The sequence below is a fragment of the Podarcis melisellensis genome, assembly GCF_964234715.1.
Source record: "Podarcis melisellensis genome assembly, chromosome: 5".
Classification (NCBI taxonomy): Eukaryota; Metazoa; Chordata; class Lepidosauria; order Squamata; family Lacertidae; genus Podarcis; species Podarcis melisellensis.
The window spans coordinates 39,674,004-39,691,789 of NC_138537.1; the positions used below are offsets into that span (position 1 = coordinate 39,674,004).

Consider the following 17,786-nt stretch of genomic DNA (forward strand, 5'->3'; position numbering starts at 1 on the left):
CCCGCGGAGGCTTGGGAGGGGCGCAAATTCACTCCCAAGCCTCTGCAAGGATCACTCTCCTCCAGTGGCATGGGGGAGAGCTGCGCCCCCCTGGATGGCTGGCAGTGTGCAGCTGTGACCACTCCAACAGTATCCATGGTAATTTGGGGGCACTGGGCAGATATTTGCACCCCGGCACCGCATCTGCTAAAGATGGCCCTGTCTCCATCTTACCCGAAAGGCCTGCTTGAAAAAACTTTGCTGCTATTTAGCAAGTGGGGAGGAGAGAGAGACAGAGAGCCTGCTTGAAAAACGTTGCTGCTATTTAGCGAGTGGGGAGGAGAGAGAGACAGAGAGCCTGTTTGCTTTAAAGGAGCCAACCTCTCTTCTCCCGCTTTGCTCCTTTAAAGCAAGCAGGCTCTCTGTCTCTCTCTCCTCCCCACTCAGCGGCTCTTCTCCCGCTTTGTTGTTTCAAAGCAAGCCACGGAGGAGGGAAGGAAGGGGAACCATGGATCCTCTGCTCACGACCGCAGCAGATCCCCCCGCCATCCGTAGGCATTCGCTCCATAACACGCATAGACATTTCCCCTTACTTTCTAGGAGGAAAAAAGTGAGTGTTATGGTGCGAAAAATACGGTATTTTGTAGCACATATTGAATTGTACACTCATTGAATATGGCTACTGTGCTTCTTGATTTGTACGTTAATTCAATGTAGATCTCCATACAGATGCTTGGGCTTCACTTACACTGATGAAGGTACCCAAATTCTTTGTGTTTCCACAAAATATAGAAACTTCAAATTTGGCAGTCAATTCAAAGCACTGATTACTAGAAAAGACTGAAAAACAGCATTTTGGTCTAATGATCTAGTCACAAGATATGAAGACTCCCTCATAATATTGCCAGCATTCCTGCAGAGATAATGCCAAGTCACATATATGATGGAAGAGAGGGTTGTGGCGGTCGATCCTGATATTAGAACCAACCTCAGATTATAGGTATGAGTGAAGCTGTGCAAAGGTTATGTAGAAAGGAATCCTTTACTAAATAAATGAATAAACCGAAGAACCAATTAGATGAACCAGGAATCAACCTGACTGCAATGCATAACCTGGATTCAGTGTCTATTACCTGAATTTGGGTTTTGAGGAGTACTGCATAGGGTAATGGGAAATGGGTGTGTACAGTATACCACTTCCTTTCTGAGGTAAAAGAAAGCAGGAAGACTTTGATTAAGCAAAAGTAGTAATAGAAGTTGTGTGCTAATGGACTGCCAGCTAAAAGGGAAGAAACAGTAAAGAGGAAGAAATAAAAATGTGCACAGTAGAAGATTGGATTTGAAACTACCCAGGTATCTGTTGAAAAACAATACAGCAAAATATAGCAGGATCATTTCCAATACCTAATTTAAAATTATTTAGACCTTGGATACTTGATCTCTTTAAAGATTCTATCCCATCATTGCATTTGAATGAATTACTTCTAAAATGCCTTATTACTCCTTTGTACCACAAATGGATAATAATGAATTGTGACGTTATTTCTTCCAGTGTTATCATCCAGTAACACATTTTTTGAGCAAAGTGATCAGTTAACTTTAATCTCTGCACTTGAGTACACTTTAATGGAAAATTCAATTCACTGATGCCTAGTTTTTACATTTATAACAATTCAGTGCATCTGGCCAGTTCTTTAACAATGTGCTGCTAAATTGGTTTATGTACTACTAAATTGGTTGACCTTTTTACGGTTTTGTAATGCATTTTTTTCTGTTAAATTCTATTATACATAAATATTGCAGGTTAGATAGCAGTCACCTCAAAAAAGTAATTAAATTGGTATAACTAGTGCTTCTAGAAGAATGATTGTCTTTGACTCCAGATCTACCCTACCCTTTTATGCAAAGCCAAAGGCATCTCTTTTTGCATGATCAACAGACTTATCCCACAATTACATGATATATGAAGTAACTTGTCAGTGACATTAATGTGATATTCTACCCATCCATAATAGATTTAGGGAATGAATATAGCTCTCAAGAGTAAGGCAGAGGTGGGAAAGCTGAACTAGCTATTATGGTCTTGCTTGGGTTCTGTCCTATACAATTGCTTAAATATGACCTATATAAATAATTCAGCAGAGAAGCTCAAAGTCTCCTAATAATTTTCTTAATACATATTTTTAAATCTTCATTTATTCCACCCCCCACCCCCCAGTGATTGCATGTAAGTCCTTAAGCTCCTTCACAATTCGGTTACTTCTGACATCAGTTCCTGTGTATTTCAGGTATGTGGGATTTTTCTTTCCAATGCAAAAGTGAAACTGACAGCTTATTTACATTTTAAAATCCTATTTACATTTGCTAAATGTAATTTGCTGTAGCTCTCTTAGCAGCTGAGGTTAGCTCATTTATATCTGTCATGATATAATAGCAAAAATTTTTTAGATGGGGTGGGAAAAAAACACCCTGCAAGGTGTTAAAAACTTCCTCTAAGGAAGTTTTATTCAAACCAAGAGGAAATATATACCTCAGATCATGCTAAAATATTTGTGTTGGGTTTTTTGTTTGTTTTTTTCAAATGGGAACATTTCCATCTACATCATGTAACAAGGATCATTACTAAAGTTAGCCGAAAGCAGAATTTGGAGGTGAATTTGGACAGCCCAAATCAAGTGAATCATCTAAGGGATTTTGAAGGATGCTACAGCACATTCCTAGCCCCTTTCCCCCCTTTCCTGCTAATATAGGGACTGGATTATGGAAACTGCAGAGGAGAATCAGCTTGTGGGAGGCAGTTCCCTGCCTGCCAAGTCTCCTTTTGGCTGCCCCTAGGCCATTTTTAATCATTCCTCCCAGCTGTCTTGTCTCTGAAACCTGAAGTAAACCCTGCTGGAGGAAAGCATCCTTGAGCCCCCTCCCCCTGCAAGAAAGGAAATGTTAGAAGCAAGATTTGCCAAGATGGTGTACTTTAGTCCTTAGTCTAATGAACTTCCTTAGAGCAGAGTGGGTCAACTCATAACCCTATATTGGCACTGAATTTTGCCTTCAAGTTCAAGTCAAATTTGGAGACTCCTGCTTTTGCAAAACGTCTGGGGAATTATGTGGAAAGAAACATTTAGCTAGGGATATATAAGGTAAAGGTAAAGGTACCCCTGCCCGTACGGGCCAGTCTTGCCAGACTCTGGGGTTGTGCGCCCATCTCACTCAAGAGGCCAAGGGCCAGCGCTGTCCAAAGACACTTCTGGGTCACGTGGCCAGCGTGACATCGCTGCTCTGGCGAGCCAGAGCTGCACACGGAAACGCCGTTTACCTTCCTGCTGGTAAGCGGTCCCTATTTATCTACTTGCACCCGGAGGTGCTTTCGAACTGCTAGGTTGGCAGGCGCTGGGACTGAGCAGCGGGAGCGCACCCCGCCGCAGGGATTCGAACCGCCGACCTTTCGATCAAGTCCTAGGCGCTGAGGCTTTAACCCACAGCGCCACCTGTGTCCCTAGGGATATATAGCATAACTTTATTGGGAAAGAGGATCCCTGCATACTTAATTGTGGCATTGCCATTTCTCTAAATAACATGCAGGAATTTTATATGGCTAATAGCATTTTTCTTGTCCTTTTTTGTGGGCAAATACATTATTAAAAAAAAAACCACAGGAAGAATCAGCTTTTGCTTTTGAAGTTTTTTTGTCTTTAATTCAAGGCAGGGACAGGGGGTTACTGAGCTGGATTTGCAGTAAATGTGACATGCAGCCAAAGTTCTCTGGACTTGCCAAGTATGTATGAACTTTGGACTGTTTATTCCTGTAACTAGTCAATGAATCAGGAACAGAAGATTTTTAGGGAGCATGTTACAGGGCTTCCTTATAAGGACTAATACAGAACTACCAATCATTTAAAACAAGTTGTGTGTGCAGTGCCAGATCAATACATTTTGCTCTCAGAAGCAGGGCCCAAATGTATCCATCTGCCTGCTTGGGCCAAAGATTTTGCTTGATCACTCAGACACCAATTTCTGCCTTCACTTATCCTCCCACTATGGTGCTGTGTGAAGCTGGACACTTGACTTTCCTGTATGGCAAAGCTATCTCTGGCTCTGAACATTTGGTCACTGTCACTCTGCATAAGTGCGTTCACAATTTGTTGAAACACAAGTCTCTCCACCTGCACTTCTCCAGTCTTTGACAAAAACTTTGCAACAAATTTGAAGTTAGTTCCTAGCTTCTTATATCCTGTTCCCATAGCTTTGCAAGCACTCTGGGGACTGGTGTGATTACCATACTTCTATCTATGGGTTCACTCAAATCTAATTAGCAGTGATTTTCTCTCATGTTCCGGCAACAGTTTGAACATTTATGCTGAAGAGTACAGTTAAGATTACATTTATTTGCAACACAATTTTAAAAGATAATGATGGAGGGAACAGAGGTGAGGCAGATGGGAAGGGCATGGGAAGTGGAGTTTGGATCATCATTTGGCCATTGGGTTTAAGACAGCAGAATCCCAATCCGGCCTTGATCTTGAAATCAAAGCAAAACTTTATATGTGATGGGGATCAGATCAGCTTAAAGACAGAACATGTTCATGTGGTCACAGACACTCATATTTTGACAACTGAAATGGAGAAGGAAATACTGCATGGTATTTTTATCTAAAAATGCTTTATTTTAGGATTAATGCCCCCAGTGAATTCAATAAAGCCTAAGTCTGCTGACCTTCAGAGCATGATATATATCATGTATTTATCTTTTAGCTGTGTGGGCAGAATTTGTTTATTTTTTGCTTCTTTTTTGCTGTATTTTAACTTTAGGCTTAATAGTTTCACCTAGTGTGCCAGTAAGTTAATGGCTTGATTTCTGCACCGTAACAGTATAACAATTTTGCAAATATTTGTAATCTTTAGTAATTCTTTTTCAAACAACTATTCAAGAATACAGTTGCCTTAATACCACCACCCTCTGTTACAGCAGTATTCAGAATCCCCTTCTCTCCCCCTTGCTAAACAATTTTATGCGACTTTGGTGGCTTTTATCCATGAAGCAGCTTACAAATCTTAATACAAGGTGATTGTACTCCATGACCCATAACAGCCAAGAAGTGGTGTGGAGGGGAACAAGCAGAGTGTTGCTTGCACTCATAGAACACCCACCAAGTGACTGGGCACATGGAACTTCTCCCATTCCCAAAGCAATCTTTCCTCATAGAGGAATTGATCATTTTGGTTGCCTTTTTCTAGACCTTTTCCATGAAAGGAATTAGAAATGAGGTGGGCAAATGGTTTTATTCAAAGGAAGCAAGAAAAACTCATCCTTTTTGAGGATTCTATTACAGTCATACCTTGGGTTAAATATGCTTCAAGTTGAGCGTTTTCAGGTTACCCTCTGCGGCGACCCAGAAGTAACAGGACGCGTTACTTCCAGGTTTCACCACTCACGCATGCACAGACACTCAAAATTACATCACAGGCATGCATAGAAGGGGCAAAACGCGACCCGTGCACACACAGACACGCAGTCGCGTGTTACGTTCTACTCAGGATGCGAACGAGGCTCCGGAACGGATCCTGTTCGCATCCAGAGGTACCACTGTATTCCAAATGTTGTCTCCGCATAGATTTATATAATGGCATTATGGTATCAGCAGTATTATTTTCAGTTCCTTTCCTAATGACCCTTAGCATGGGATCTGCCTTTTCCACAGCTGCCACACACTGGATCAACATTTTCATTGAACTATAAAGCTAACATTCTCTGATCTTAAATAGATGATAGGCTTGTCTGTGGGCAACACTTTGTTCTGCAATGTATATGGTCTACAGAGGTTGGGCAGGAGAGGATAGTCCATTGAGAAGGAACTGCCACTTCCTAAACCAGAGGTTTTCCAACTGTTTTGAGTCCACGGCTCCCTTGACCACCTGCATTCTTTCGGCAGCACCCCTGTGGCGCTTAGGAGCTCAGTTATGTCAACCTTTGCCTGCAGAGCTGGCAGCCCCTCACCCTTTTTCAAACACCCTTCCTTGTGGAGTCTTCCCTCATGCCCAGAATCCAATTTTTGTCCCATACTTTTCACAGAGCTTTTCATAGCTGTACCAGGAAGGCCTCCGGCTCCTGTGCTCCCTCTCTTAACTGGGGAGAAAGAGCTCTACAACAGCCTGTAGCCATCATTATCCAACAAGGGCTCCAAAAAAAGGAAACAAACAACTGAGGCCTGTACATATTTATAGAGTAATGGAAAAATTATTCTAAAACTGCAGAATAAAGTAATAAATGTGAAAGTGCTGCACGCAATTTGACCAATCCATTTGATACTCATTTAAAACCCATTTTATCTTTTTTTGCCTTCTGTATCTCAAGGGAAATTGCTTTCTTTCTTACCTTTGCAACCATTGTTCTTCTGCGGCTGTCATATCTCGTTTTACATGTAGAGACAGGCCCTTGTGAAATATGCGTAACAATTCGTCTTTGTTCAGAAGCTCATTTCTGGCACTACCATTTTTTAGTGAAGCTTTGAAATAAAGAAATGTTTTCTATCAGTTCTATAAAATATTTGCAATTAAGAAAAAATAGAGGTTGAGAGTTTTTTTTGTGGCTGATTCATTTCTTCACAGTGTTGTTGTTTTTTTAACAAAAACATGACTACTTGATACATATATAGGTAAGCTTGTGGCTGTTACCTTGCAGAAATCCCAGCCCTCAGTTTTCTGGAAGCTTTCCTAGAACTTAGTTTCATTACTGAGAAAGAAGACTCAGAGATATGTTCTCAGGCATTGGCTTTAAATTTGCTTTTTGTTCTAGGAACAGAATGACAAAAGTCCTACATGCCTACATCAAAATGAGCCAGAAAAAGTTCCCACAAGAAACCAGACATGATCTCATCTGATTCATGGCCGTTTGTTAAAATTTGGGAGGATGGGAATGAAAATGATGCACTTTACCATTTTATCAGCATAATGTACTTTGATGTTAATATGCATTTTCCCTCATTTGTTGCACACATTCGTGTCTGATGATACACTCACATAGCAAGAATATCACATTTCGCAAATGCAGTATTTTTTATTTGGAAAATGTAGCATTTCTCCCAGGCAGTGCATTGATTGCTATTATGGTTGCTGCACTGAACATGGTTGTATGAGCATTTTTACACGGGATTAATGGGGACCAAGTACAGTAAATATTTTTTTGTGATGAAATTAGTGATAATTTTTCCCCGGCTATTTGTTTGATACGTAACTATATTCAGTTTACATACAATTTCTAGTTACCATTTTGCCTTTTTTCTGTGTCAAATTTCATTCTACCAATGGATTGTGGAGCTGTTTCCTGTCTGCCCTTCTCTACCCTCTTCTACCTGCAAAGTGTAAATCCTGAGCCAGTCTGCTATTTGATGTATGAGACATTTGACCTTGATACTGGGGCACATTATAGCCAGGAAGCAGCTGATTAATCATGCTGCTACTTCTGCCCTTTCAGCCTTTTCACTGGTTCATTCGGGTGGGTAGGATAGGAGGACAAACCCATAACCACAACTGGCTCCAGACTGCTTTCTCTCACCAGAACCCCAAAATAAGAGAGGGGGCAGGTGAACACAGAGCCCATGTGCAAGGGGCAAATGCCCAGACCCAGTTCTACATAAACAGAGTAGGATCAGCTTGGCTCAGTTCTGTAAACAAACAATACATCAGAGATCTCAAATGTAAGATAAAAGAGCTCACCCATCGTTGCTGTCCGTGTACTTTAGCTAGTGCTGCAAGATGAGGTTCTCCATTTGCAGTACCCATTGAGGTATGAAGGCTGAAGATAATTCTCTGCTAGTTGCCTGAATAAATGTTAGCTTAGGTGAAAGAGAGGTTCCCTGGCTCTTCATAAAGTCCTGTTACATTCTGAAGACGTCATGAATTCCTCTTCTAGTTCTTTAGGTGAGCAGCTGCTGCTTCAGCAGTGGAACAGCAGAGAGTAGGTAGGAACGCAACTGGTCAGACTACACAGATTTAAGTTGTAACTTGTAGCAGATCAGCTTGTTTTTGAATAGATTCTGCTGGGACTGATGTCTTTCTTTACAGTTGTTATGAATCTGTGCTGTGTGTAGGTCAGAGTCTCCTCATCTGCACCAGGCTTGGTGCAGAGGCTCTCTTGGGCTCAGGTGACTCAATGAAAAAATCTGTTTTGTTAGCCTTGCTGCATACTGCATTCACTGGGTGGAGAAATGTCTGCCCTAGCATACAAAAGAGCTCATTTTGTCCATATACCATACTACAATGACTGGAGCAGCATATTAAGTAGAAGTTTTTAGTCTTGTGATATCTGCTTGGAGAAAGGGAAGAGACTTACCTTGAGTGTTATATTGCAAGAAGGAATGGGCCCAGTCTTCTGTGAGAGGGCATTAGGATGGGGTAATTTGTTATCTAAGCTCATTTCCAGAAGGAGAAACAAAAAACAGCTATCTCCTTGGGGAGAAACCCATTTCTTTGCCAACAAAAGTTGTCTTTACCTGGCGTCAAAGAAAAGTTTATTGGCAGAAGCACAACAATCATCAAGATAATGTAGAGGAAGAATTTTGAATGTGCTATAGACATGCTAAGTATTATTAATTACTTTGCTGTGTGTTTTAGACAACAATAATCTTGTTGTGTTTGGTTCTCAAGACTGCAGTCTAAACACACCTATTAAAGAGTAAGTTCCATTGCACTTAATGGACTTGTGTGTAAACTTGTCTAGCATTGTGCTGTTAATATGTCTCTTGCTCCAGTAGACACTCTCATTTGTATAAAATATTTTGCTTGTTCTTGCTGTTCATTCCTTCTTTAGTTGTGGGTCTTGCCAACCAAACAGAGCTTCATTGTAAGTGAAATGGCATCAGATCTCATCCCGTTTAGCTTTCTCTCTTGTTTTTGCAGTTTCAGACTTGCAGCAACTTGATATCCAGTAGGTGCAGCCGGTGTATGAAGGCAGGGACCCAGATTCTAGAGTCTTAAGAAGTCTGTCACTGTTCTTCCTGTAAACTCTCTCCCCCAACCCTTGCTATATACTTTTATCCATAACTCTCAGTCTCAATGGGCAAAGAAGGGAGAGTAACTACTTAGACTACTTACCTTCAACGTTTTCAGTTTGAACTTCTCTGCTGCTCCTCGCTTTCCCTCTGTTCCGAAGTCTGAAGGAGCGGTAGTACCTGGAATTTCTTCGAATCGGAATGTAGTGCGTCTGTGATTCCTTCTCAGTTACATGGTCGGAAGCCTCTGACTCATTATCACAGATCAAGTCCACGCATGATACTGCCTGCGAAGAACTATCCTTCCAATGACCATGGACTGATTTCCTACTGTGTCTTTCCACCTCTTCTAGTTCTTCTGTCTCCATGGCAACAAGTTGGATTGTTTAATAACACCAAAGCAGACAACGAGGAATCTTTATAAATTCCATCAGGTTTCTTGGCTTTAGAATTAAAAACAAAGTGTAAGAAAGTTTATTTAAACAATAAAAGGAAAACGTTCATCTATAACAATGTAGAATTTCCAGAGAGGAGACATATTAATCATTCTGTGGCAGCAAAATGAACAGTCTTGTGGCACCTTAAGTACTAACAAATTTTATTATGACCCAAGCTTTCATGGACTAAAGTCTACTACATCAGATGCAGGAAGTGTAATCTTCAGTTGGAGATACATAAACACACAGGATGGCAAGGGTGAAGGTTAGGGGATGTTCCTGGTTATGGTTCATTGTTATTGGCACAGATGTTATCAAACTGTCTGAAACATTAATTTAAATGTTGATATTAGAGTTATCAAAAAACTGCATTGGGACATGATATGTCATGATCACCTTGAAAAACTATTCAAGCTAAACTCCAAATTCCTCTGCAATAGAGTTATTTTTGAATGGGAAACATTTGGTCTTCTCTGACGCCCTTGAAGACACAATTTTACATTTCATTTAAATTGTCTATTCATATGATACAAACAGAAAGCACCAAAAAGGATCTAGATGGCGATTAGTAAGTGCAATGATCCCAGAACCTGACCCCTTATGCTACCCTAAGGAAAATACAAGCAGCTCTACTCAGAAAGGACCTTTGGCACCTCCTCTTTCCCCTCCAGACTGATACCTGCAGAACTGGACAAGGATCCTTTAAGTTGCCATAGCCAGCTCCTCGGTGAGGTGGTGGCAACTGCTCCATAGGCCTTGCTGGACTACATAAGGTCTTGGATGACCCCAGCTATTAGCTGAGACAAGGCCTTCCAAATTTTTGTCAGTGGGACCCAGGACCCTAACCTGTTTGATCTGTTTCCTCTTTCTTTCAGGAATGTACAATATCATTGAACAGCTCACCTCTTATATACCCAATTGATCTCTATGCCCTGCAGATGAGAGCCCCCTGCAGATACCATCATATCAGGAGTTCTTCTCTGCTCAGCATAGGAATCAGGCCTTTTCTGTTGTGCCACTGTCATGAATGAGCCAGCCCTCAGGGAAAGTTTGCAGCCAGCTCCCAGTGAAGGAAGTAGCTAGGAAAAAACAGGGTTAATCTCTCAAGACAGGATGATTATAGCCGAGAGCCAACTCCCCTGCCCTTAGGAATGTCAACTGATAAAATTGCGGAGAGTCAGCCAGCAGCTTGCCAGCGTGCTAGTGAAGGACAAAATGCAGGGGCTAGAAACGAAAGCAGCTTAGAGAGCGGGAAGGACCACGGAAGTACTGTCTCAGAGAATGAGGAAGGGGTGGGAGCTGACTCCCTTAGTCCAAGGTCTAGGTGTATGGGACAGAATACGTCACAAGAGGAAGTTCGGCTGTTTCTGGTCTCACCAGAAACACCCTCCTTAGAAGGGACATCTTGGATTTATAGACGGATGGCTGTGATCGCGATTCTGGTGAACTCTGTTTTTGCAATAAATCTTCTATTTAATTAACTACTCTTGTTTGTTATCAAGACTCCCTGACATCCATCTACCCTTTGGAATTCACTTCTCTTAAATATTAGACAAGTGCCAGTAAGTGCTGTCTTTTCAGTGCCTCTTAAAGACCTTCCTTCTTAAACAACCCTTTTCAGCTGAGCTCTTTCCCAGTTTGCATCTCTATTAGAATTGTTTTTAAGGCATTGTTATAGCTTTATCACTTGTTGTTTGCTGCCCTAGGCTCCTTTGGGAGAAAGGGTGAAATATAAATTTAATTTAAAAATAAAGTTTTATCATTGATAACCTTGTGTAGAGGGTTAGACCAAGACTGTGAGATGTTCAGATTGGTCATAAAATGAACTTCATGTCTGATCTTCTTAGCTTATTCACAATTTCCAAATGCTGTGGGGTGGATATATTATAGTAAGTGTCATTCTCTAGGATGAATTGTTAGTAGTAGCTGTCAAGCCTCAGTATCAATGATAAGAAATTTAGCACATTTCTAATTCAATGTCATTATCAAATCCCACTCCCCAAGCAAAAAGATGTCATTGATTTCTCAGAGCTTTGCCAGAGTTTGTTTAGGGCAAACAGGAAGCTGTTTTACAAGACAGAAAAAATCAAGCTACTGTAGTTCGTAACTCCTAACTAAAACTGGATCTGGAGCAACAGGGCTGTTTAATGTCTGCTGTATGTCCACCCTTTCCAAATATGCATGAAATACATGAAATAAATATCCTCCTTGACTAGCTATGACCTGTTGTTGCTCATCCAGTACCTTGCAAAAGCTTCAGATACAAACAAGAAACAGTTATGCATTAACTTATTAACAAGACCCACCCATGCTGGTTCTTACAACTTTCCCGTTCTGGTTTTCAGTAATCTTTTTGGAAAATTAAATATAACACACTTCCAGTAAATATATAAAACATCAAGAAAAAGCTCAGTATACAATTACATCAATTATACATCTTAATTGCCTAAGACTAGACACACACACACAAAATTACCTTTTAAATCCAGTTATAATCTAAACAGCCAGACTTGTTTTTAACTTGTGCCAATGTTCAGATGTCTGCAGAACTTGTTTCTTTCTGGACCTGTATGTAAATATAGCTCATTTCAGACATCACACCAAGCTGTGGTTTCAGCTAACAATAAATAGTCTAGGACTGATCAATGGTCTGAGTTTCCCTACATGCATAATGGCATAGAGCTGCTTGCTTCTTCTTTTTTAATCCAGCTTCATAAATTCACGCCTGTCTTGATGATTTAACAGGTGTGGTCGGAGGTGGGTGGCATCAAGTGACCATCTCCACCTCCAGCCATGCAGGAAAATGGGGACACCCCTGGACCAACCATGGCCATGCCAAGCAGCAAATGCCACTCCCCCAGAGCCCCAGGTTAGCAGATATTTTGTACCTCAGTCAACCTACCCCTGCACACATTCACCCACACTCACATGCTGAACAGTTACAGATCTCAATAATTCCTTGGAAGATATAAAAGGCCACACTACAACATTGGCAGCCTAACCCTATGAGACTAAAATCAAATTTAATCTAGGACTATGCAGCATTTATGTAGCAGAACAAAACAAAAATGACAGTCATTGTCCAGAATAGGGATAAAAAACAAGAGGATTGTGTACAGTGGGGAAAGCACATAGTAAGAATGTGCAAATGTGATGGAAGTCTAACAGTGCAATCCTATGCAGGCTCACTTTGGAGCAAGTCCCATCAAGTTCAGTAGGCCTTACTCCCAAGTAAATGGAAGTAAAAGCTTCCAAACAGCATGTGACTGTGGTAATGGAGGACAGGGAGGCCAGCCTCATTCCCAAAACAATATTTATTGTGACAAACAATTGCCACCATTGTCATATTAATGCTTTGCACATAATGGGTTGTATCCAACCACATTCTGTACATAAGTTAGTCAATTTAATTGAATAAATATACTCTTGAGTAGAACTGAAGTTGAATATGACTCAGTGATTTATTTATTTTTACAAAAATTAAACCAGATTGTGGAGTTTCGAAATAGTAATCAAGCTTATTGTCAATTTCCACTGTATTCAGTACTCTAGGAAGCCATGGATGAAGGAACATAAAGCAAGTAAAGGACTCATTCATACAACCATTTTGGCAAAATGGGGATTTGTTGAAGCCACTCAAGCTTAATTTTTTTAATGCTGTGACTGGCCTTGATTATTGAGACCATAATCTTTCATCTCCTGTTTCCACTCACATTTTGAGAGGGCTTTCATACAGTAGCTAGGCATCGGTTGATGGAACCTATTGGAGCATTCACAGGATGAGTCACCATGCCATCAGTCAGCTTGTGGTGGCTTTCATCCTGTTAAGAGCGGCGGTAAGATATGGTAGCCCAAAAATGTCCTCATAGGAAGCAATACGCTGTTGCCTGATTGAGTAGGTGAATTGCACTGGCATGAAGGTGCTACATAAAGACTAAAATGAATGATGTGCTTTCAGAAGAGACATTTTGCTTCACCTCTAGGAAACAAATAGTGCTGAAATTGCGAAGATGACTCATTAACAGTGTAACAGCTCTCAAGAGAGGTGAGGAGAAATGCAGGAAGAACAACAACAGGGCGCAGCTGAAGGGAGTATAATATTCAAACTTGGAAGACTTGGAAGCATTAGCCTTCTGGGGGTGGAAATATACATGATGCAAGATCTTTATCTTCAAATGTAGATTGCTGTCAAACCACAGCAAAAAAATGAGGGAGGGCAGAAGAGGGGTGCTGAACTCTTTTTTTCCATTATCTGTTTAACCACAGTCCTGTTGCAGATATTAATACTGTGCAGTTTGAAGCGACTGGAAGCAAAAGAACTGACTCCTTTTGGAAGGCAACTTTTTCCCGAATCATAAAGATATTATTCAAACTTTACTTGCAGAACTTTCTTCATAACAGAATTAAAACATCCAATGATACATCCAAACAGTTCCATAAGACATTTGCCATTCAAAGTCATAGGCTCAGCATCTTACAAAATATGAAATAATCCAAACAGACCTATAAGCAAAGGTCTCTCTCCTTCAACATCCATTTTGCCTTTATCTGTTTTCCTGGAGAACTTCAGTTAAATCTCCCTTCCATGCAGCCTGGGAGAGAACAAAGAAGCAGCCACCACCTTTCCAAGATGGTAAATTTGCAACTCAGTACCTTCATCACCTGATCTAAGGTTACTCACTCACATGTTAGCTAGCAGAAAGCAACAATCAGTTAATTATCAACTCACCAAGAGCTCAGAGTGCTCTTCTTGCTTTTCTTAAGCTTCAGTGGAATCTCCCTATGTTAAATCTTTTCACCAATAGATAGACATACCCATTTCAATGTCAATTAAACCAATTATACTTAACAAGCCTCTCCTTCAAGGTTGCTTCCCTAACACAGCCACCCCTAGCCAGTAGCAGACATCATATTGGAAAAAAAGTGGCTGGAAGAAGGAGTTGCAGAGTGAAAAGGGGGTGGTTAGCTGCTGCTTCACTGGAAATCCCTTAGTGACTTGCATTCAAAGACAAATCTGCTGCTGTCATATATAATTCTACATAGCTGAGGGGAACTAGCTTTACTACATTCTCAGTATGAGATCAAAAAAGGAGAGGGCATATCAAAGTTGGTCTATTGCAAAGTACGGTATGTGTCTTATATCAGAACAGCATTCAAACAAGTCCTCTGCAATAAGGCAAGAAATATAAACTGTTTTGTAATAGGGTTTCCTTGGCTGTGTGAGAAAAAAAATAAAGCTGGGGCTTTGTTTCAACCAGAACTTGCCGGAACTCAGTTTCAGCACCTCTCAGTTGGGTGCCATTGCCATTCTAAGAGAACGAGGGTGGTACATAGCATACACATTACTACCAGAGCAAATGCTAAATTGGTCAGGTCACAGGAACAATGGAAATCTAAGGTGGCTCAACAATAAAATGTTGGACAGAAGACATACTAGATCAAGCAATAAGTGAGCAAATATATATTATAGATATGAAAGCAGGGGAAATCTGGAAGACATTTTTTGAGCTATTTGAACAAGAGATGAAAGCAGCATTGAACTGTGGTTCTGATTTAGCCTCACACTTCTTTTTGCTAAGCCCTTCCCCCCCCTTTCAAATTCCTCTACTGTTGTTGTTGGTTGTGGGACATTGAGTTAGGACTGCCCAGGGATGGGAGACGTAATTTTATGTCCACACTTTGGGATATGTAATTAATTATTCATTCTACTGATACTTTAAAAATTAATGAAATTTGTCATATATTTTTTTTTAAAAAGGCAGAGCTCCCTTTGTACCCTGAAAATATGACTAATTTTTCCAGAGAATGTGTTAACATACAAGGAACAGAATCAGAACTTTATGGTCCAGTAAGCTGTATTATTTTATTGTGAGGAGAATAAACAGAACCCCCTCCTCCGGTAGCATATTATGACATTTGGAGTGTTCTACTGCTTATACTGCATTTGGGTTAGTAATCCTGTTCTGACAGTCATACTGAAATGTTCTTGTTGTTATTCTAGAATATACAGAGAGACGCTAATAAGGTCAAATATGAATGCAGTGCTGAAGACTGGCTAGGCAATGGATGAGGAATTTGAAGAATGTGGAGAATGTATATGCTTTACTGTTCAATGAAAGTATTGCAGTATTTGAATTGGCTTCCTCTTGTCCATCAGTTAAAACATCAAAAGGCTTATAATAACTCTACAAAAGGACCCCTTGAAGAAAGACAAAGTCAAATGCATGGATGTGGAAAACAAAGCATAAGCTGTCCTTGCTTTTGGAGGAGGAAAGTGGCTGGATTTCAGTTATTAGAAGATCTTTATTAGATTCATACGATAGCGCTATGTCTGATGCACAACTCATTATAATCATTGGATTTAAATTACTTCAACTCCATTCGTTTCAGAGGGTCTGCTCTGAAAATGACTTATTTGGATACCATCCCTGGGAATGTATAAGTTGGGGTCCTGGAAGGTATAAAAAAGGGGGAATCCCACCCCCTACATAGCACCATAGCATGAGACATCTGACTTCTAAAGTTTGAGATTAGGCAGGAAGAACTTCTCCTAATCCCCAAATGGATTGGTACAGCTGTCTCCAATATGTGCAGTAGCCGGGAATTAAGAGTCTGCAGACACATATCTCATGGCACACAACCCCAAACCTTCCTCGCCCTTTTAGGATACTTTGTCAAAGATAGAGGCCATTTAGCCCTTCATATATTGCTAAATTCCCGTCATCCCTAATGGGACTGATGGGAGTTGGATTCTAGCAACACACATTCTGGAGGGCCACACATTCCCAATCCCTGGTTTAAACTAGGAGCTTTACATCCCGTGCAGTTTAAGAAAAGTCATAGAGGACTGGTTATTGAGGATCAGGGAAAGCACTTTCCCGTTGTGCTGCCTATGGATCAGACACGGCTTTACACAGCCTGTTGTGAAAGTGCTTCACATACTCTTCCTTAGAGGGTTTTAGGCCAGTTATTTGTGCCTGTGATTGTCATAGTTGATAGATCAAAGGAAGTAAACAGTAGTACGTAGTACATAAAAAATCCATCTTAAAATGTTGAATTCTTAAAACGTCGTATCTTAGAACATGTGGCTAACAACTGAACATGTAAGTGTTACATATTTAAAGGTAAAATTATAGTTAGAATTGCTCTATTTGTGCTAACACGGTACTGCCTTTTCACACTTCTGGTATTGATTCATTATGTAATAAAAGCAGATACCCAGGGTTCATAAAACATGTTTGCAATAATAGTTAGTACATCAAAGTTCACTTAGATCATTCACATCCTGCACAAATCTGTGCTTTGTCTCATGGGTCTCATCGAGGAGAAGCTGCTAAAAGCAGTTATCTTAGAGTAGGATCGCTCCTTTGGGGCTATTAAGCAGTCATTGTCATGTCGGAAAAGTCAGCATTCGGTATATTGAAAACTAAGGAAAACAGAAGGCCTTTTCACTGCCATTATAAGATTTCAGAACTAATTAAACTATAGGCTAACCTTATTTTATTCACATTCTTAAAGCTAGTTCATACGCAAAGATTGAAGGTCCTTTTCTCTGTAAAGAATTCCCATACCTAAGGGAATCTATCATGAAATGTAAAGACGGATTAAAGGAAATTTTGACCTCCACTGCCTATTTTTCAGTGTAAAACATGATCGCATTCCAGAACCCTGATCTGGCTCATTCTACAGTAGCATAAGCCACTTCAATTTGAGAGGGATAAAAAAGTTGTCAGGAGAACAGCTTGCTTCGATGTCATTCTTTCTTTCCTTGTTGTGTGGATAAACATCAATCAATCTAAATTGGCCAGAGCTGTCAATCTTACACACTTCAAGGTGATTTCCAGATTTCACTGGGACAAATGTTAACACCTTTTTCTCATAAGGCTGCTGTTAGCTTACATCACCAATGCCCAAGATCTAGTCAAAACACAATTAAATAGGATTTTTCTGTGGCTTAAGTGCAGGCGTGAGGGACCTTTTTGAAGCCTGAAGGTCATATTCCCTTCAGGACAACCTTTCAGAGGGTCAGATGCCAGTACCGGAGACGCAAGAGGCAAAACTGGTCAGAGCAAACTAATGCAAAATTTACCTTTGCACACCCCTCTCTAGCCTCCATGAATGCAAGCAAGAAGCATTACTGTATTGGAGTTCAATGACACATTTCAGAAATGCAAAAACTCTCAAAGCAGTGCTGCTGAGGCGTGTAACCTAGGGAAGAAGAGGTGTGGCCTGGATAGAGCCCAAGGGTCAGATAGACAGAAATGGAGGGCTTCATTTGGCCTAAGGCCTGGGGTTCACCACCCCAGCCTTAATGCAACAATACTCTCAGCTTGCAAGAGCCCCAGAAGGTATAGGCAATAATTAGAATTAGAATTCTAAAAAGCTA

General features: G+C 40.6%; 1 protein-coding gene across 3 annotated transcripts in view; it reads right to left on the bottom strand.

Moving 5' to 3' along the window:
* The window catches only part of NGEF (neuronal guanine nucleotide exchange factor), a 63,274-nt gene that overhangs the window by 36,698 nt on the left and 8,790 nt on the right, over positions 1–17,786 (bottom strand). For 2 of the 3 annotated variants that reach the window (XM_081912439.1, XM_081912441.1), the window contains exons 2-4: positions 11,877–11,966; positions 9,067–9,406; positions 6,350–6,479 (exon numbers count right to left, since the gene is read on the bottom strand). In XM_081912439.1, coding sequence (XP_081768565.1) covers positions 6,350–6,479; positions 9,067–9,331 — 395 coding nt within the window. In that variant the 5' untranslated portion in view covers positions 9,332–9,406; positions 11,877–11,966. Of the gene's footprint in view, positions 1–6,349; positions 6,480–9,066; positions 9,412–11,876; positions 11,967–17,786 lie in introns of those variants that run through there. The other variant, XM_081912440.1, reaches the window with a different exon arrangement.